The sequence below is a fragment of the Lepisosteus oculatus genome, chromosome 6, assembly GCF_040954835.1.
Source record: "Lepisosteus oculatus isolate fLepOcu1 chromosome 6, fLepOcu1.hap2, whole genome shotgun sequence".
NCBI classification, from domain to species: Eukaryota; Metazoa; Chordata; class Actinopteri; order Semionotiformes; family Lepisosteidae; genus Lepisosteus; species Lepisosteus oculatus.
In genome coordinates this window covers 13675778-13697374 of record NC_090701.1, presented here as the reverse complement: position 1 = coordinate 13697374, position 21597 = coordinate 13675778, and the positions used below count along the sequence as shown (strand labels likewise).

At 37.5% G+C, this 21597-nt stretch overlaps 1 protein-coding gene across 1 annotated transcript in view; it reads left to right on the top strand.

Annotated features, from left to right (window-relative positions):
• The window catches only part of adarb2 (adenosine deaminase RNA specific B2 (inactive)), a 219921-nt gene that overhangs the window by 136804 nt on the left and 61520 nt on the right, over positions 1-21597 (top strand). The window contains exons 2-3 of the mRNA XM_015354620.2: positions 608-694; positions 12232-13178. Of these exons, the coding sequence (XP_015210106.1) occupies positions 608-694; positions 12232-13178 (1034 nt within the window). The remainder of the gene's footprint in view (positions 1-607; positions 695-12231; positions 13179-21597) is intronic.

The window sequence follows — 21597 nt, the reverse complement described above, 5'->3', positions numbered from 1 at the left end:
CTGTAGACTCTAGTATACTGGAGCCTTTTAAAAACCAGTTAGATCATGAGTGAGCATCATTTAGATTACCAGTGAAGCTAAGTAAGATGGGCCTAATAGACCTTATTCATGTTTATATTCATGAGAACATTCTGTTATCTTGACAGCTGTCATGACATCTTCACAGAGTCATGGCACATATTATAGTAAAATGATCATATGCAAATATGGTTGTCTTGCTTTCAGGTACAGCTTCTCACTAGTCTGTTTTGTTTTTGTCAGGTGTCTGATGTTAACATCAAATTTGTAGTTCAGACACTTAATTTTATTCATTCTTATAACTATAAATAAAGAAGTCAACCAGTCTTGATAATTTTTTCACAATAAATGGGGTTTATGACGAAAGTTCGGGAGGGATGACAACAACCAAGCTCAAACATACTCAGCTGTCAGTAATTAGCTATCCCTCAGCCAAGCAGGTTAAGCCAATATCCGCACCATAATAGTCCATCACGCTTTGATCTTGAGCGTTGTTGTTCCTAGTGAAAAGAAGTTACACAGTATTTTGGAAAAAGTAAGATATCAACAAAGTATTTCTAATTGTCTTTCTTACTTTTTTTCTTTACAGAGAGAGTCAGTATGTTATCTGCTTTCATTGGTCCTTTCAAATATTTGAGCCCTGGAACTACAACAACAGAAGATGAAGACACTTTAAGTAAGTTATCCTTCCACTTCAATGTTTTTTTGTGAATGATGACTGATGTGGGCTAAAACATCAGTTATCACTTTATTTAAAAGTGGGCATTACATTAAAAGCTCACAGGACTTCAAAAGTCAAAGGGGTGGAAAAAGTCTTAAATGACACAAACAAAATTTAAAAAATCATTTATAAATCAGTCTCTTTTCTAAATAAAAAACAACTTAACAAAACAAAAATGCTTTTGCAATTATCCCCTGGAAGCCCAATTGAGGAGCAAATTATTATTCTCTTCCATACATGGTAAAAATGTATGCTTGATTTGTTACACATTAATATAGATTGCTCTCTGTATTAGTATCTTGCATTTGTCAACATTCCTATACACTGACAGCTGGAAACCTCCCGGAGCTTCATCAAATGATCTGACCTTATTCAGTTGTCTGTGAAACAAAAATCTATTTCCCTTTCTTTGGATTAACGCAGATCATTTTCCTTGTTGCTTGCTGTTTTATTGTCAGTGTTCTATTGATTTTTCTAGCAGTGTGCTGAATATTTAATGAAACAGTTTAAGTATTTAAATACCGAGTTTGTGGCAGGTATTGATTTTTTCTTTTCTAAATGCTCTTGCCTAAATTATTATAGTAGTGCAGTGTTTATTGGGCTAGAAGGTCAAAACCATAATTTAAAGACACTTTTTCACAATGTTGTTGTAAGAATAGGTTTTCTTTTTATTTTAATTACTCTTTTCAAGCTAAGACCTGGTTTGTTACTGCTTTTGTATATTTTGGCCTTCAAAATGTGAAAACTGAAATGAGATTAATAGACAATAATATCGCTTAGTAGTAATGAGACAGTATTACACTTTTTTCCAAACCTAAAACTATAACCAGGTCCTTAAATATTTATTTTTTGTATATTTATTTTCTAGTGTTCATTCCATAATATTCTGGTACTGCTTCTGGTACTGCTTACTGATCGAGGTTCCCATTTGCAAGTCTTATTGTTTTCACTCCATGTTCTTAATTTGCAGATTGTCATTTCAGTTTTGTACCTTTTGTAAATTCTGGAAATAATATAAGACTAATGGATCGTAACGGTAAAGAGTAAACGGCCCAGATGAATGAATTTAAGAATATACAGTAAGCAGTATTACAATTAGAATTAAGGTTAATTATTTTTGTCCCATTCTAATGTCGACCTCTTTCTATCTCAGCAGAAGACTATTTACAATCTTAGTCACACAGCAGCAGTAAGAAAGAAAAAGACATGGCAGTCCAACAGAGCCCTGATCTACCAGGCATTTGATGTTCTCCACACATCCCTTGTGATACGTTCTTGCTGTGTGCTTCTCATTGTACCCAAACCCAAATAACAGTATCAGCCTGTTCTTGAAGATGGTAGCCAGCACTTGATTTCTATTGATATTTTTCTGGAAATAGCAAACGTTCTACAAACCACTGTAAAGGTGCTGGAAATATCAAAGACTGCAATGCGAACCTTATTAGACTGTTCTCATTTCAGCTGACAAACTTATATTTCCTTCCTGGGAATAGTGCAGTAAATGATTGGCAAACTTTTCCCTCCCTTGCCCCCGACACAATATTCTGTTCTTTCCAAGTAAAATTTACCATACATCTGAACTGCCAGCTTCTCTGCTTCCCTCTTCACTTCTGCCTAACAGCTAGTTTGAGTCAGCCACATGTGGGAATTAAACCTTAGACCTCCCCAATTTAGAAACGTCAATGCCAACCACTCAGTTGATCAGCTGGTCTTTTTAAGTCTAGACAGAACAAAAATGTGTTAACGGTGCAATTTTTTATCACATTCGGCATGGAGAGGTGAAATCATTTCCAAACTTGCTTTGCTCATCAAACCTCAAAACCTGTGCCTTGCGATATCTTATGTGATATCACCAGTTTATGTGCTGGTTAAGGGGATCGAAAGGAAAGGGCCATTCACATCAGCAGCTTAGGGATCATTTTATAATCGAAATATATGAAGAAGCAGACAAAATAAAATAAAAACATAAGAGAAAAAACAAGAAATAGATAATGAAATTATCATAGGTAAATCAGTAAACCAAAATAAAATATTCATATATAGTATCCCTAATTATATTAATGAGTTCCTCTTAATTCTGTATTGCTTGAAAAAGACAAATTAAACACTTGTTTTGCCTACTTTGGGTGGTTTCTCCATTTTGTCCCTGGAGTATGTCATCTCATCCCACAGCTTTTCCTATATTTTTTATGGCAATAATGCTCAAATCTCCCTCTCTTTTTCTCCCTCTGATACTTATATCTCCTTTTGTACCTCTGCTGGTGTCACAGCCATCTCCTCCTGGGTGTACTACTATCATTTTAAACTCCTTTATGTGAGGTCTGAGCTCCTTGGTGTTACTCTTGACCTCTCCTAGTCCTAACATACTACTTCTCACCCTCACTTTTCTTCAGTTACTTCATTACACCGATCCCTTTAGTGCCACAGACATTGGATTCAAACACTCGCAACCACTCTGCTCCTGCTCATCTTCAGTGTATAATTTCTACATACAGCCCATCTCTCTTTCTCCAGACCTCCAGCACCACCTCCTTACTCTCTCACTTCTACTCCATCGCTCTTTAGTGATTGAAATTAACTACTAACCACCCTTTGAATCTACACAAGATTGGTCTATTTAGACAGCAACTGTAATCTTTAAACTTTTGACTACATTCTTCGGTATCTCACTGTATTATAGTGATGTTTTTCACTAGATGGGGCCAAGTGGCCTCATCTTATTTTTATTCTTTAATACGAGGACTGGTAATATAACTGCTTTCTTGCACTCACAATAAAAAAGTTACTTGTGGTTACATTACTGCTCATTATTGAGCATTTTAAGAGTCTGCGTACTCTTCTAATTCATTTATGTCATTTATTTGTATGACACTTGAATTGGTTGTGTAGTTTGTAGTAGACTAGATTGTATTTTAACTGATTTATTTTATTCTGCTTCTTTGTATCACTGTAAATCTGAACTTTCTCTGCTCTGGATAAAAGCATTTGCTAAGCAAATAAATATTTGAAGATAGACACAAATGGGCATTTAAGTTGTAGAGTAATGTACATACAAGAAGGATGGACAAGGTGATGATTTCTGATAAATCATCTGATTTCTGTTGCTATGATTGAAGGCAGACTTTTTATGAGAAGAATATTTAAGCAGTCAAAAGACTTGTCTAAAGAAACCAAGAAACACATTTAGTTTAAATAAACCATGTCTGGGAAAGCAGAATGAGATTTGCTTCATCTTTGGAATAATTTCTTTACCACAGTGGCAACAACATGTAAATCATCTGGAAGGAGTATTCAGAGATTCAGTAGAATAACCAGAGCACACAGTCTGCACAAATCATTTATGTGCTAAGAAATCATTGTGGATAAATGTCTTCATGGTCAAGAATAACCAGAGCACACAGTCTGCACAAATCATTTATGTGCTAAGAAATCATTGTGGATAAATGTCTTCATGGTCAAGCATAGAAACTATGACCTTTTGAAGGCTAAGAAGTGGTTGAGGGAGTGACAAAGATACTGTGAAGTGTTTTATTCACTGATGTTGGGCATTGACCTGTAGGGAAAACTGACCCAGGGACGCCAAATATGTAATCATAGTGGCTCTCTGAAGGCACCAGTTCTGTAGGGTTTGGGCATTTACTGAGACAATTATTAATTGTAGCAGTAAATCACAAAGTTGATTCTTTTGATGGCTTTAGAATCCAACCATGCGACATAACTCAAACAACGCGCACACACAGGTAATAATACACGAGGATACATTTATTAATACATAGAATATGCATATAAACCTAACAGATCTTATCGAGAGGGTTATCAGAATACAAAAGATATATATTCGGTCAGTTACAAAGAGTTACACATATCAAGAGGACATACGTTCAGTATATCATTCATTAAGACCGTTTCGTAAAGTGAACTTGGTTACAACTTCTACATTAGATACTCAAACAAGTACATAACTCTTAGGAATTAAATTGATATCAACTGGTTTGGATAACAATTGAATTCTCGAGCTGTAATGCATTGAAGTTGAATACTCATCCAATCTTTGGGGATTCAGATCTCCTGCGGGCACAAAGAAACAGTTGCAGGCTGTTGCTGTCCAATCCGCGCTCTCTGGCTCCGTGCCAGGCTGTGCTGTGCGGCTTGTGACGGTGCGCTGCTGATGCTCACTGTTGGCTTTAGCAAAGTTTGTGCACAGGAGAAAAGATGACTGTGGGTCCCACAGGTTAGGAAGAGGACCAGTTCGTTCCTGATGAAGAGCTAGTTCTGAATAGTAATTCAGCTGTCCACAGTTCCGACCTGTTCACGAGGCCTGCTGCTGGTTACTCTCTGGCAACCTCAACTCTAGACTCTTAGAACAAAGGAAAGTTCTGGCACTCGGACACACTGGCCGTTCCGTGGTTGTCCGGGCTGAGTCTCAGGATGGTCAGGAGGCGCGCTGCGAGAATGTCCTGCCCTTGGGAGCCTTCTGCTCCTGGGCCGTCCTGCCCTGGAATTCTCACAGAATCTTGTCGAATCTGAATCTCTATCTGAATCTTGTCGAATCTGAATCTCTCAGGCTCTCTGTGTTGCCTGTTTTTACCTGGAGGAACTTCAGCTCATTGATTGGCTGAAAGTTCCATGGGCATCAGAGTCCCACGTGGGTTACTCGGCCCTACCGGTCCCTGATTGGTTGATCAAGGTGAGATATGAGTCACTTAGTCCTGACACTTAGTAATGCAGTCCAGATGTCCAACTCGCACTCCCTAGACAGATAGGCGCCAATGGATAACCATTGATCATGATAGCCAGGCTTAGCTAAGTGCATCCCCCTTTGGGAGCTGTCCTTATCAAAAGAAAACATCTTGCATGAATGGTTTCTCTGTGGCTGCACCACAGAGATGAACAGAGAAATGGGGCCTCATTTGGAAAGCTCAGAAACACTTAATTCTGCATTATTATTAAGCCTCGCCGCTACAACCAGAAGACTGACTTGACCAAAAATCTTTCTCGGCACCCAACAACTATTTAAGAACATTAGTAAAACATACCTCACCATCGGCTCATAAGATCATCAAGACGTAAAGATTGTGTGACTGCTTTGAGAGGTACTGTAATCCAGATACTGATCTAAAATCTGAATTCTAACAGTATATATTTCTTATGGAAAAAGTCCCAAAAAGTCATTAGTATATCCTGTAAGTAGTTCAGGTGGGTAGCTGCGTCAACATGTGTAGGCTGCAAAGGAACAAGTAATAGGTTTATTCCATGCTGAAAAAAAGAAGAAAGAGAACACAACGTTTCGGCCTTGGAGCCTTCTTCAGGTGTGAGAGAGACAGGGCAATAGGCATAAGTAAAGTAGGGAGATACCAAGGTTGGGAGGGAAGAGGAGTGAGAGGCGGGAGTAGGGGGACAGAAAGAGAGGCCAATCAAGAGGTGTGAAGTCAGAATGGGTGCAGAGAGGTGTGAAATGAAACTTCCAATTAATGGAGAAAATTTAAAGGAACAGTAGTCTGTCGTTAAGAGAAGGGAGAATGTGTGATCCTAGCTGCAGAATAATTTTGGTTTTGGTGGTCTTTCTGATGTATGAGTTCAGAAAACCGTCTTTGAGAACACAGACAGAGAGTTGAGAGTGGTCGTGGCCGTCAGAGGTGAAATGAGAAACAAAGGGCTTGGAGAGATCTTTAATTTTCACAGCCCTGACGTGTTCTCTGAAGCAGTCTCCGAGTCTCCTTCCTGTTTCTCCAATGTAGATGGCTGGGCATTTACTGCAAGAGATACAGTAAATAAGGTTGCTGGAGGTACAAGATGCTGTCTGGGTGATCTGGAATTGTCCTGAGGGGCCTTGATGATTGTGGTAGTGGATGTGTACTTGCAGGTGATACAGCGAGCTCTGTTGCAAGGGAAAGTGCCTGGTGTGGATGGTTGTTGAGGGTGGTCAAGGGAGCTGTGAACAAGGAGGTTACGCAGATTAGGTGGTCGGCGATATGAGATGATAGGGCGATCAGAAAAGAGGGCCCCAATGGAAGGATCATCCTGTAGGATGGAAAAGTTGTGGTTAATGGTCCTGGGGATAGGAAGTGTGTTAGGGTGGTAAGGAAGCACCAAAGGAATGCAGTTGTTATGGCGGGAGTTCCTGATCGGGTTGATGTTGATGTTTTTGGCTCGGGCAAGGGCCCTGTCAATCACACTGCTGGGGTATCCTCTGTTGATGAAAAAGGAGTACATTTCGAGGGCTTGGTTCTTGAAGTCGATGTCGTCGGTGCATAATCGTAGTAGCCTAAGGAACTGTGAAAAAGGAAGAGAGTTTTTAGTGTGGTTGGGGTGAAATGAGCTGTACAGGAGGTAGCTGTGTGAATCCGTGGGTTTGTAATAAACTGAAGTGGACAGTCGGGGGTAGTTGATGGAGAAGTTATGTCTAGAAATGGAAGAGTAGTGGAAGATATGTTAACCGTTTATTTGAGGGACGGGTGGAAGTTGGTGAAATGGTGCAGAAAGAACTCAAGCTGATCGTTGGAGCATGTGGCGGCACCGACGCAGTCATCGATATATCATTTGTAAAGGTCAGGGACATAGCCAGTGTAGGAAGTGAAGAAGCGTTCTTCTACCCAGCCGACAAAAATATTGGCATAGCCGGGTCCCATTTATTATGTGTTGTCTATGTGGAGGTTGCATGTTCTCCCCATGTTTGCATGGGTTTCTTCTAGGTGGTTCGGTTTCCTCCCATAGTCCAGAGACATGCTGGTAGGTTACTTTGCTTCGGTAACAATTGGCCCTGTGTGCTCTCTAATGGACTGGAGTCCCATCTTGTGCCCAGTGCTTTCTGGGATGGGTTTCATGCCACTGTGATCCTGAATTAGATAAGTGGTTACTGAAAGTGATGGTGACAGTGATACTCCATATGTGTGATGAACTTTTTTAGATTATTTCGAACCTGATTGATGACAGTTATTTAAAGTATATGATCCATTAAAATAATACAGGGTGTTGAATTTATATTTGTGCATGAGTAAACACACACATATATAATAATTGTAGTATTATTCAAATAGTTGGAAACACTATTTACAGGGAAGCTGGGCGAAAAATAATGGTCATTCATCTTCAGTGTTATCCCTAAGTTCTAATATGTTTGCATCACTGAATATAAAACAGTCTTTTCCTTTGTAATATCCTTCAATGATGTCTAAATATACTGTCAACCCAGTAACCTGTTAATTTAGTAGAAAAGCTTAACTGTAATGGATTTGTATGTGGCTTGCCATACAACTAAATTAATATTAGACATTAGTACTTACCTTCTTCAAATTCTTGCACAGTTTAAGGTCATTCCTAAAAGTGAAGCAAGGGTTCAAGTACTGTATGTGCCCTAATATGTTTTATCAGGCACTGCACAAAGGAACACACAGAGGCAAACTAATTTTGCTGCCATTATTTACAGTCTCGCTTGTCAATGAGATTAATATTTTATTTCACAATAGAAGTAAAAATTCCTTCATTGCATTTAATGAGTAAGTCACAGAGTCAATTACACCTAAAATATTTTCACACTTAAATCTCCACAGCTACATTTCTTTCACTGTTTGGTTGCATGTTTTTTGTATGCTGTGTTTATTGTTGTGTTTTTCAACTTCCGAATTGATTTTGATTTTTTTTTTAGAGTGGTTACACCCGGTGTTCAAAACATCACCTAGAATTCCTTTTAATCTCACTTTTATATACAGAGGCACAAAGAGATAGTAGTGCTCTTGCAAAATAATATTAGTATCTTTGATCATTCTGCACCTGCCTGTTCCACATAGTGGCCAGTGTGTGGAGCGTTTAAATGGAGATTTTCTACTTGTAGAAACATCTGATCACCCATTACAATTCCATGCACAGTTGGTGCCCCTGATATTTAATCTTTACCAGAGGTTGGACAGGAGGCCGTTCTGAATATGACCAAAGTGAAGCCTCATTGCATGTCATCATCCAGTTTAATGTCAATGACATTATAGATTGGAAGGTAGGAAATTCCATGTCTCTTTTTCATAAAGGTTAAAACAGGCTCTTCAATACCTAGCTTGAAATACTTTAGAATTTCAGTAAAATACTGTTAGATTGCTGGATCCAAACTCATTTAGCTGCACTGAAGAGACGTTCTTAAGTTTAAATTTATTATATGGATAATGTCTAATATGACAACCACCACCCAGAGAATTTACAAAAATAAATATATTAAAATAAAAATAAATACATAAAAAAATTTTCAGTGCTTCCACTGGTAAAGGTAAAATGACCTTAAGCACACTATACCAGATGTTTAAAGTGTGGGCCACAAAAGTCATATATCCAGAAGTGCCAATATCCTTTGAAATTGCCCCACGGGTGAGAAGCATCTCAGAAACGAATGAGATGCTTAGAATCACCCCTTAGTGTGGGTTCTGACTTAAAGACATTCAGTTATAATCCACAAAATGGTATCTTTATTTGAATCCCAACGTTGTACAGCTCTTAACTTTTTTCAACCAAATGTGATTTATCCACCCAATCTACAATTTCTAAAACTGTTTTTAAGTCAGTCATCTCTAAATGTTTCTACAAAAAACTAAATTGTATCATGCTTAAAAGAAGCACAGAATGATAGCCATTACATGACACTGCACAGCATAATACCTTGTGACTTCCATGCAGTTTTGAATTTTGTCCCGTCAAGAGGCCCCTGCATTTGATCACTGCAGTGTTGTACATTCAGAACAACAATCACCACAAGTAGAGTTCTGTAGCATCTAGTTACTCCTGTCCAGACAATTATACCTTACCCTTACCATCGCCATTCATCACAGTGGTCCACAGATAACTTTGATTCTTCACTAAAAAGAGCCCATCTCCATTGCTGCCAAGTCCAAATGAGATATTGTTCGCACCACCTCATTATATTGTGTCAGAGAACATCAGTGAACACTGATCCCATGTGTGGTTGTCAGGCCTGCAACAATGAGTGTTTATCTACTTCTTCACAGTTGGAATTCTGATGCACAGATTGTTATAACCAGATGTTTCTGATGCTGTGGAACTGACAGCATGAAAACGATCATGAAGATGGAGTATGCTCATGTGTCAATTTTGGAAAGGTGTTATGACTCATGGTCTTCCAAATTGCAACCTATCATTGATTGGCTGTATTTGGCTGTAAGATCTTGGCAGGATAGAAATTGCTATCTGTGAACATCCCAGAAAATGAGTGACAAAGCTCTGCTTTAGCCTCCACCCAATCAATTGCATGAAGGTGGTGTTCTTATTTTTGGTTTTCATCAGGCCTGACATTCAACACGTTAAGGTACCTTATCATCTGTGCCCAGTCAACTCTGTAAATAATGACATGAATAGGTGATTATGCAATAGTCACAATAACAGTATTGTTTTACTCTTAGTCATGAGTGTTCAATTTATTAAAATAATGCCAGAAACATTTAATCAATATCCAAAATTGTTATACTGTATTTTTCTAATAACATGCATAAATAGAATAGTAAATTTATTTTCATGCACAGCATATAAAGTACATATAAACAGTATATACAATATACTGCACTTTCTGTATTTTTACTCCATGTTGAGTTTATAACTCTATTGATGAGACAAGCTGTTAATCAGAAGCTTTCGGTTATATCAAAGAGAAACATTTATCTGTTCAGAGAAGCCAACAAATTCTCTGTACCCTGAAGTAATTTGTGATTTATCAGACCAAACACATTCTCTCCCTAGGTGTAATGCTGTCCTTGAAAAAAGGGGGAAATGTGAGCTGCCGTTATCCTTTAACAGTTTATTATTAAAGATGAGCTACAGTATTTACTTATTGAGTTATAGTATTAATTCACTAGTATACCAGTGCCCAATTCTTGTGGCCCAAGTACCACTGCTAAACACAAAACGCACAAAAGCCACATGGACATACAGTACAGTATGTCAATTTTAATCAAATGTAAACAACAGTGGGTAAGGAATGACCGTATTTAGTAGAACGGTTATGGTTATGGTGTCTGTAGTATTCTTTGCATCAAATCTGGGGTGGGGAACATTGGTCTTTGAAAGACACTATTCATTCTGTTTAATGGGTCAATGTGATATAATGTGCTGTGTTAAAATGTTCATACATACAAATGTTAAAATTAAAATGTTGGTTTTATCTGGTTTTAATCCAATAAATAACTGAAGAACATAGATAGAATGGAAACCTGAAGATACTGTAGCCCCCAAGGAGCAGAAATCTAGAGACCTTCTGTGGGTTTATTATACTGACAGACTGCACAAGCATTATCCTGGATATATGAATGTATTGTTGATCAATGTCACTGTTAGAGAGTATGCCAGGCAAGCATTTAATGCTGACAAGGTTTAGGCATGTTAAAACTAAAAATATATTAACTATTTTCAGTATCTCAATACTGTAAGAGGAAGGAAATCAAGATTTGGTTCAGAAAAACTAATTTTATTTTTTTTGTTGTTCTATTGTAAATGTGTGGGAATCCTAATGTTACAATCTTACTTTTAAAGAATTAATGTTAATGTTCTAAAAGATTACTAGTTAGTTTACTTAATTTCAGGTTACTATTGTTATTATTGTTGCTTATTAACCTTAGACAAGATCAGACTTTCTCTCAAATCCTTTTTTTCTGTTTTAGTATTAAGGCAGTTTCTGAAGTCCAACTTATTGGATACATCTAAGTAAAATAAGACTGCAGAACGCTTTATCTTCAAAGATCCTTTAATACCAACTGACATCCATCTATTATAAAGGGATTGGTGCTTCTTACTGAAAACAATGAAAAAAGAATACAAAGTTTAACCATAGTCAAAACCAATTTCATCACAGATTATGAAATAATTTAGCTGGTAATGCACTGTTTTTGAGGATTTGGATGGGGAATTTTAAACACTTGAATGAGACAGCTTTGGTGCATAGAATTTAGGAAATCGTTTCTGTAAAGCTGCAGATAAATGTGATTCTGATAATACTTTAAAATAAAACAATTATATTTATGCTATTAAATTGCATAAAAATAATTAATGTATACATGCATACAGTGGTTTGAAACTATATAACAGTAACATGGTCAGCAAATGTGGTAGTAATTATAATTAAAATAATAACTTATAGAAAATATATTTTATTTCTGCATACTGCTTTTTCACCATGTAGAGTATATAATTAAAGGGAGTTACATATGGGACTCCTTCATCTGCCTTACGGAATGATAAGGTATAACAGTTGCAAATAAACATTTATATGGGAAGCAAGATAGTGATTTCTAAAACAATCCATCTTTTTTATAAGATACAATTCAATAAGGAAAGCAAACCTTTAAAACCTTCTTAACATTCAATGTGCAAATTGCATCTTTTCTGTTTAGAAGTATTTCCTTCAGATAATTCCCTGCCCTTCTTGTAATTTTGTCTTTCAGAATATTTTGGAACACAAGTTGTTAATGTTACTTAGACTTTTATTGTTTCTTTTTTCTTACCAGGCACCAGTAGTGCTGAAGTGAAAGAGAACCGAAATGTTGGTAACTTAGAGGACCGTGCCATTGTTCCTGTGGATCACCAGGGATTCTATTGTACTGATATGTCCCGAAGTGGGACTTCTGGTCTTAAAAGGAAAAGGCCTCTGGAGGAAGGAAATAGTGGACACCTCTGCAAGCTACAGTTGATCTACAAGAAACTCTCATGGTCGGTCACACCAAAGAATGCCCTGGTTCAGCTGAATGAGCTGAAACCTGGTTTACAGTACAAGATGGTTTCACAGACAGGGCCCGTGCACGCCCCTGTGTTCTCCATTGCTGTGGAGGTAAATGGGTTCACGTTCGAAGGCACTGGCCCAACAAAGAAGAAAGCGAAGATGAGGGCAGCCGAGCTCGCGCTTAAGTCCTTCGTTCAGTTCCCCAACGCGTCACAGGCTCACTTTGCGATGGGAAACCTCAGCAACCCCTCTACAGACTTCACCTCCGACCAGGCAGATTTCCCTGACACTTTGTTCAAAGAATTTGAGCCATCAGCCCGCAGTGATAACTTCCCGTGCTATAGGTCCACAGAAAATGAATTGCTATCCGGCACTTGCCGGCACGGGAGATTACTCTGCCACACGTTGGACTTAATGGTCCAAGCCAAACAAAACAAGCAGAAGACGGCGTCCCCGGCAGAGAGCGAAAAGAACCCAGTGGTGCTGCTAAATGAGCTGCGACCAGGACTGAGGTACATTTGCCTCTCGGAGACTGTGGAGAGGCAGCACATCAAGAGTTTTGTAATGGCAGTGAGGGTTGATGGGAGAATATTTGAAGGCTCTGGACGCAGCAAGAAGCTGGCAAAAACCCAGGCAGCACAAACAGCACTGCAGGCCCTCTTTAACATCAGGTTGGCACCCGGGGGGAGGACCAGCCATATACCCAGCAGGAGTAAATGCCCTCATTTACCGCAGGTGAGTGTAGCCAGCTTGACACTGGCAAGCACTATAGTCCTTATGGTACATTATGACAAAGCGATGCAGCAAGACTGCTGAGATTTGTAGAGGGGGTTACAAATCTTAATTAATGGGGAGGAGTAATGGGGAAGGGGGTGTACATAATAGGCTGACTTACTGTTTACTTTAGACAGGAGTGTGTGGCAGATCTAAGCAAAACATGAAAGTGTAGTCATTGGGAAGCCATGGCGATGAGTAAACAAAATCTGCTCACTGATCTATTCAGACGTAGAGCATGTTAATGAAGCAAATTATTGTTCTTGTGTCTCTAACACCAAAGAAAACAGTGTTGCTCTCAAATTAGGTTTTATATGTGTTTATGGAGCTGTAATTGCCAAAATATTGTAATTTTCACAGAATCTATTGCCTCCTCATGTGTGGAATCTGGATGTCTATAAACATTAATTTAATCTGTAGCCCACAGGATATGAAAAGCAGAGAGCAAATAGACAAACCACAAACCAATTCCCACAGTAAATGAGGAAAATATGTAAATTGCAATCAGAACAGAGGAAGTAGTGTTTTTAAGGTAATCTTTAAGTTTTGAAACACAAAAATGTTAACTTGTTTATTTTGAAACAAATAGTTTGACTTTTTTTCTGTCTTACAATTACTTTATTAACAGATTATTTTTTTGTGCTGGACAAATCCATGTGCTTGAGAAACAATGATTTTCTTCTTTCAAGTAGTTGTAGACTAATAGATGTACCGTGGTCAGTGGATTTTCCGACTTCTTAAATCCCATGTATTTTGTGCTCAAATGAACTGTTTCAGGGAGATCCTTAACAGCAGTACTATTTTGGTGGGCAGATGCCAGGATTAAGGTGATTCAAACAATCCTTGACTTCCCACACCATAAATACTGATGGTGGCTGCTGGGTGCTTGGTGAAATTGGTGGCAACAATTGGAACTGTGTCCACCCAGCCATTTGTACATAAACATATTTTTAATTTTAATATTTTAATGAAAGTACAGCTGGAATCAGTATAGCAGTATAGCATGGCACACCTTTTTCGACAGTCCATAAATACATCTTGTATATCTTGCCTTAATGCTCTCACTGTTAGTGTTTTGCATAACTCCAACCATATATTGTGATTTATAATATATCAGTTGCTTAGTGGATCATTGTTTGATGCATGATAACTAATGTCTTTTAAATGTAAGCATCTTTTTAGTAACATTGAGTTAACAATGGAAACAGATGTTTACAGACCTTAACATATTGAGTATTAAACAGCTGAATAGCTGGTAAGGAAAAAGTGAAAGAATGTATATCTGATTCTGACTGGGGATAAACATTAATCTGTCATAGCGCAAAGATGTACTGTAGGTGAAGACTGATGGGTTTATAACAGGTTGACAAGTGTTCAACCGTACTCACTCAGAATTGTGCTGAGATTCATTTAGGGCACTTTGAAGCAGCATGACAATGAATAAAAGAAAAAAATAATTTTAGGCTTAGGTTTTGTTTTATGTTTCTTTTGTAGGAAGTGAAAGTTAAGTAAGAAATGATTGAGATTTCTTCCTTTTTCGTCTTAAAGGTTTCATGTTTCTGCATGTACAAGATAATCTTGTAACATAGTAGGAAACTGTCAATAAAATAATAGACTATAAGACTTGTTACTCCAGTATGTAAAGAATTCATTGTCATATTAAAATGTGCTATAGGTAAGCACATTACATTATAAATTTCCCCAATAATCTGTGTGTAGTAATTCAACATTTCAGATCATATCAATCCTAGTGCTTCTGTGTTGCATCTAATTATAGTTTGTTATGGCTAAAAATTAGGTCTCTGTATGCCCCAAACTTTTCTTGGGAAAGAGTTACATGTATTTAGTAATTTGACACCAGGGGACAATGGCCAGTATTCTCAGTACAAGTGTTTCAGTCCCCTGTAACCATTCCCAAGTAACATGTTTTCACTTTTTTATGTGAGATATACTGTAGCACATTGAAGGAGAATTTGATCAGCACACCTCACTTTTAACATTCGGCCTTCCATTGAAGATTACGGGTGTTTTACAGGAAGTTGATTTGTTAGGAAAAAGGAAAAAAGTTATTTCGGGAGGCTGTGAAAGGCATCATCAAAAACAGAGTACAGAAAATACAGACTCAGCCCCTGAAAAGACTTTCTGTCCTAGAATGTACTTTACTGTCAGTTGCATTCTGTAGTGGTAATCTGTGTTCATTTTCATTTTCTGAGTCCTTTGTTTCAAACACTATCGGACACAACATGCAGTATGTAATTTATTTTATTTTAAAGTAAGACCCGTGAGTGAAATAGAACCATTCAGTATTCAGTTATCCCATTATTATAAGTTTTTAAAAGGTTGATAGCTCTCACAATTAGCTGATACATGGCAATCATTTTACAGCTGAGAGTGAAACAGCATTGTGCATGGCAGGAGTTAATGTGAGTCCATCCCTGAGATTCTGTCTGTGGAGATTTGGGGAGAGAGAGGAAAGAAGAGATGAAAGGGTCACCTTCAGAGGAAAGTGAAACGACAGCCAGAAAACCCATGACGAGGGACAGAGAATATTTTCAAGGCAAAAAAAAACACCATGTCACAGTGAGTTGCCCTAGGCAAATATGGACAAGGGCTTACCATACACACTACTCTCTTCCAGTCTTAAATGAAAAATGGAATCTTCATCCAGACTGTGTGCAATGTTGCACACAAGCCTTTTACCAGAAATAAAAATGAGACGTATTAGCGGGACACGAGCTTTATTTTATATGGTCAGACACTATGAACAAAGGAAACACATTGCTACCGTAGTAACAACAATGCTATGTTGTCATAATAAATCTAAAAAATACAGAGTTACAACAACAATAAAATATAAATAACATTTGTGAAAAGTACAACTTTGCAGAAAGTGAAAAAGTATTCTTTTGTGTTATCATAAAATGATTCTAGGATTGATCACAGGTGCTTCCTTTCAGTTGCTGGCTCTGCAGGACACAAGTTATGGATGTTGGACATCCCCCTTAGAACCTTACTGACTTCATATTGTGATGTCTACCAGAAACCTTTCCTGAGTGTGTTTATTCTTAATCGCACTGAACTCAGGCCAATGGACAAAGGAGGCTACTTAGCCAACCCTTTTTGTTTGTTTGGTAGAAGAGGGCTGATGTAATGATACTTCCCAGCCAAGTTTTAAGGAAGACAAGGTATAAGCTTCAACAGTGTAGCTGAGTAGTTTGTTCACACGCATATGTTTTCACATATTTTCAATTTAATTAATGCATCTGCCATAAAAGTTTCATTATATTTGTAATAAAATGATTAAGCACAAGTGATCAAGCATTGCTTGTTCGTTAAATTGGTACGAATTCCCTCTCATTCGCATACAGAGGTCATAGTACTTTCATACGTAGAGACACAGGAGGATTTTCAAATGTATAATGCTCATTTGTATTCTTTGTATTACTATTAAGGTATGTAAATTTTGTTTTGTGGTAAAATGTAACGTACACAGTATATGATACAGTATAAATATGATACCCATTTGCATGTCAAGTGGTGGATTTCAAATATAATTTTAGCACTGTAATAAGAGAAAGCCATTTAATAGGCCTACTTTTGGATCACTTGAGAAGTGCAGCCTCAGGTGATGAATGGTTATTAAGAATTAAAACAGCAAAAAAAAAAGATTTTCTGATTGAGTTTTCCCCTGTTTCTTAATAGGTCCCAATAATAGTGCAGGTTCCAAGTCAAAACATAAAGAAGACAGACTCAAAGGGGATTTTGCTTTACTGTACTGATTAGAATGAATTACAAGCAGTAGCCATATCACTCTGCAACTCACAGCTGGCAACCCACTGAAGCTAAGCAGGTGTGAGCCTGGTCAGTACCTGGATGGGAGACCTCCTGGGAAAAACTAAGGTTGCTGCTGGAAGAGGTGTGAGTGGGGCCAGCAGGGGGTGCTCACCCTGCGGTCTGTGTGGGTCCTAATGCCCAAGTATAGTGACGGGGACACTATACTGTAAAACAGGCGCGGTCCTTCGGATGAGACGGAAAACCGAGGTTCTAACTCTCTGTGGTCATTAAAAATCCCAGGGCGTTTCTTGAAAAGAGTAGGGGTGTAACCTACTGGCCAAATTTCCCATTGGCCCTAACCAATCTTGGCTTACTAATAACCCCCATCTATGAATTGGCTTCATTACTCTGCTCTCCTGATAGCTGATAGCTGGTGTGTAGTGAGCGTTCAGGCGCACTATGGCTGCCATCGCATCATCCAGGTGGGGCTGCACATTGGTGGTGGAGCGGAGTCCCCATTACCTGTAAAGCGCTTTGAGTGGAGTGTCCAGAAAAGAAGTATATAAGTGTAAGCAATTATTATGGATTCATTCCTATTAGTATTATAAATTGTAATTATTATTGGAGTGTTGTAGTTCCTTTACGAAAGTATATAGGAACTGCACTTTGGTGTAAGCATCTAATGTCAGGTTTCCAAGGTGAGGCTGTTCCGTAGCATTGGGCAAATCCCACAGTATGTTGTGAATTGTTTGGACTTTCATCTGTGGAACAAATGCCTGGTCATGAGGGTGAGTATGTTGGAACCCAGAATGTGTTGTGATGATCGCTGAGAGGCATTTACCTGTTATTTATATTTGTACTTTAATAAGCAAGTTCAGGACAACAAAGCAAAGGCAGAGGCAATTGTGTTCCTGTTTTAATGAGAATTACAAAGAAACTTTTCCCCTTAAAGTATTTTAAGAACAAATTTGTTTAAAAAAAAGAGAGAAAATCATTCAAGAGGTGACCCACCCGCACCCAGGAACTACTAAGATGGTTCAAGGTCTTTCGACTAATAAAGGCGTTTCTCCCTTGGTTTTACAATTTGATTACTGGACAAGGCTGAGAACTTGTCTTTCTTTCAAACATCTGTTTATCAAAGTCTATTTAATTCAGATCCTGATCTTAGTCAGGGTCAGGGTCTGTGTCAAGGTGAGCTTTTAAAGTTGTATCCTCCCTAGGCAAAATTTACTACTTGGTTTATTAAAAGATTTTTAGTCGTTTTTAAGCTGCAAATTTAAATGGAGAAAATCTAGGTACTGAAGTATTTCTTATCACATAAAAACTTTTAGAGAATTGTCTTTAGTTTGGAGGGAAGCAGATATTATTGTGGAACAAAGGTCTTTCAGAATCTATGACTAAATAGTTAACATAAATCTGTGAGTTACCAATTATATTTATGTCGAAAACAATTAATGATACCAGGTTTTGAATCTTAAAGTGTGAAGTTTAAATTTTAACAACGAATCAGTATGTATGTAAAGAGAAATGCCTATATGTAAAGATGTATGTAAAGAGTAATGAATATAAATATTTACATACAGTACAGTAAGTCCACAATACTTTAAGACAAAATATAAAAACTAAAATAAACCCAAGAATAGAGAATACTGTTTATATAGCAATGGTATGAATTTTGCTGTTAGCCTTATTATAGCATAAAAAATCAACTATGAAAAGGACAGAAATAGTGGATTAAAAGAGACTATTACAAATACTGTAGCTATTAACCAATATGGAAATAGACAAAATGCTAGGCTAGGAAAAGGGTTATTTTAATTGTTTTCTTTTTCCTCAGGTAAAACAATATTTCCTTGAATTTCCTTGTGTATTGCATTATTATACTACGTGAAATCTGTTGTTTTCAAAACAAGATTAAGACATTTCTCTTTCTGTCCCTAGGCTTGTCTAAATAACTCTTATTTAAAAACTTGACTTGCTCTTTTTACTGATACCCTTCCTTTAATTTATGACTGGTGTTTCTAGCAAAATCGCTATTTATATAGCAGTTGATAGATACATTCTAGTTTTATGTTATCTTATCACTGCATGCCATTTTATATCAAGGAGTGATGTCCTTTTATGCTCAAAGTAGGCTCCCTCTCTCTTTTTAATGGCATGAGCACTTTGAAAGCAGATTTATTTACTAGCAGTGGAAAATGTCAGGTCACTGCTAATCTGGTGTGAACTGAAATCTTTCTGAGACCCAAAAAACTAGATTTTTCCTAATAACTTTAAACTAGTTGTTTAATTTTTCACACCTAAATAATGTTGTAACAGGAGGCAGTTATGGTAAGCAATGTTTGCACTTCTTATCTTTTTAGATTATGTAGGGTGGAACAATAAATGATGTCTTTCTGTATTTGTATAGGTTGGCTATGAATAAAATCAACATGGGGGAAGATGCAAATGATCAAAGTTAATAATAATAATTGCTTACACTTATATAGCGCTTTTCTGGACACTCCACTCAAAGCGCTTTACAGGTAATGGGGACTCCCCTTCTCCACCACCAATGTGCAGCATCCACCTGGATGATGCGACAGCAGCCAAAGTGCACCAGAACGCTTACCACACACCGGCTATCAGTGGGGAGGAGAGCAGAGTAATGTAGCCAATTCATAGAGGGGGATTATTAGGAGGCCATGATTGGTAAGGGCCAATTTGGCCAGAATTTGGCCCTACTCTTTTCGAGAAACACCCTGGGATTTTTAATGACCACAGAGTTAGAACCTCGGTTTTATGTCTCATCCGAATGACGGCGCCTGTTTACATTATAGTGTCCCCGTCACTATACTGGGGCATTAGGACCTACATGGACCGGAGGGTGAGTACCCCCTACTGGCCCCACTAACACCTCTTCCAGCAGCAACCTTTTTCCCCAGGAGGTCTCCCATCCAGGTACTGACCAGGCTCACACCTGCTTAGCTTCAGTGGGTTGCCAGTTGTGAGTTGCAGGGTGATATGGCTGCTGGCCAAGTTAGTTGCTAAGAATTTACTCAGGTTAGTTAACTTCACTGGAATTCAATAGTGACTGGGCCACTTCTAGTGAGATCATTAATCTGGCCTCCATATGAATGTACCATAGCATAAATATTGGAGCAGACAAGGAAGGAAGAGGAGAATGACCTCATCATCATCCTAATGATGATTTTCAAAACAAGAGTAGAGTAGTACTGTAAGTAGAAGTCTGAAACCCATCAGTTATACATAGCTGTATATAGTGTAAGTGTTGTAAAGTAAATTATTGTTTGTTGTCTATTGTTTATTATTTATTGTCTTAAAAAGGTTTGGGTTCGATTAGAACTGTATTATCAAGCAGTGACTGAGAATGAAAGAAATTGTGTGCTACTGTATGAACTCTTGATAATCTCTGACCTGGGGGTGAAACTATTATTTTTATAATTATCAAGCTGGTATCAGGATTTTAACCTCACCCCCCCATTTGTCTGTAATAATTGTGTGTGGTACAATTTGTCATTATGTCTTTGCGTGGCCTTGGAACCTGTGTGGCAGACAAAGTGCATATTGCATGAGTACTATGTTTGCATTTTTTAATCAGATAAGCTCAGTGCTTTTTCATCACTATGTTTGCGTTGTGTTTTGCGTAAAATGTTGTCTTTTTCACAGAGATAATGTCTACATAATATATATGTAAGCATAAATGAACCATTACAAAAATGTTTCACAAATGCGTGTCACACATTTTCAATTGGGCTATGAAACAGAAAACATTCAGTGATGTCTAGTGACATTTTTAGGCTACTGATGTGTGTAACTTGAGGGCGTTTTACGATAGCCAATTAATTTTTTAAATTTGTTTTCCCTGAACAAGAGTTTGTAAATCCACTAAACTCAAAATTATAACTGCAGTTATTTAACTCATCTGGGTGCACAGCTTGGCCAAATGTGTAATTCACACAGAATTAAAAATGATTCTGCAAATTGATTATTAATAGAAGAAAAGTGTTAGATATATTTACATTTCTAAGTTTCCAGTTTTAAATCCAAATCCCCCCAAAATGAAGAAAAAACATGTCAATTTTGGATCCAGCAGCTTAAATGATGATATCTGGGCAATCGTCTCTACTCCATTTTTGCTTTCCTATTAGACATTGCAGTTTTTTGTTTGAAAATACTTTTTGTGGATATCTTATGTTATATCAACTTTTTGTAATGTTGTCCAGTCAAATTATTGTGCAGAGTTACTGGAAATCATTAAAAATGTAACAAATGCTATTGGTTCCAATAGTTATTTTGTTGTGTTCATAATGCCTCCCAGTATATATTACTATTTATCTGATTATGTGTAGGTTGGTTAGCAGTAAAATGCATTTAGACAGCTGTCTTTAATTTTTGTTTTCCTTTTCCTTCTCTACCACTTTCTTCTAGGACCAATCCTTAGAACAAAAAAAACAAACTCAAGTATAGATTAAGTGGGTTTACTTTATGGTTTTTTGAAGGCAACTGGAGTCAAATATACAGTATACTGTACACAGTAAAGTTTCTCATCTTTTCTCTTGCTGTTTGCTAATATACTGTATAAACAATTGTCTATCATATCATA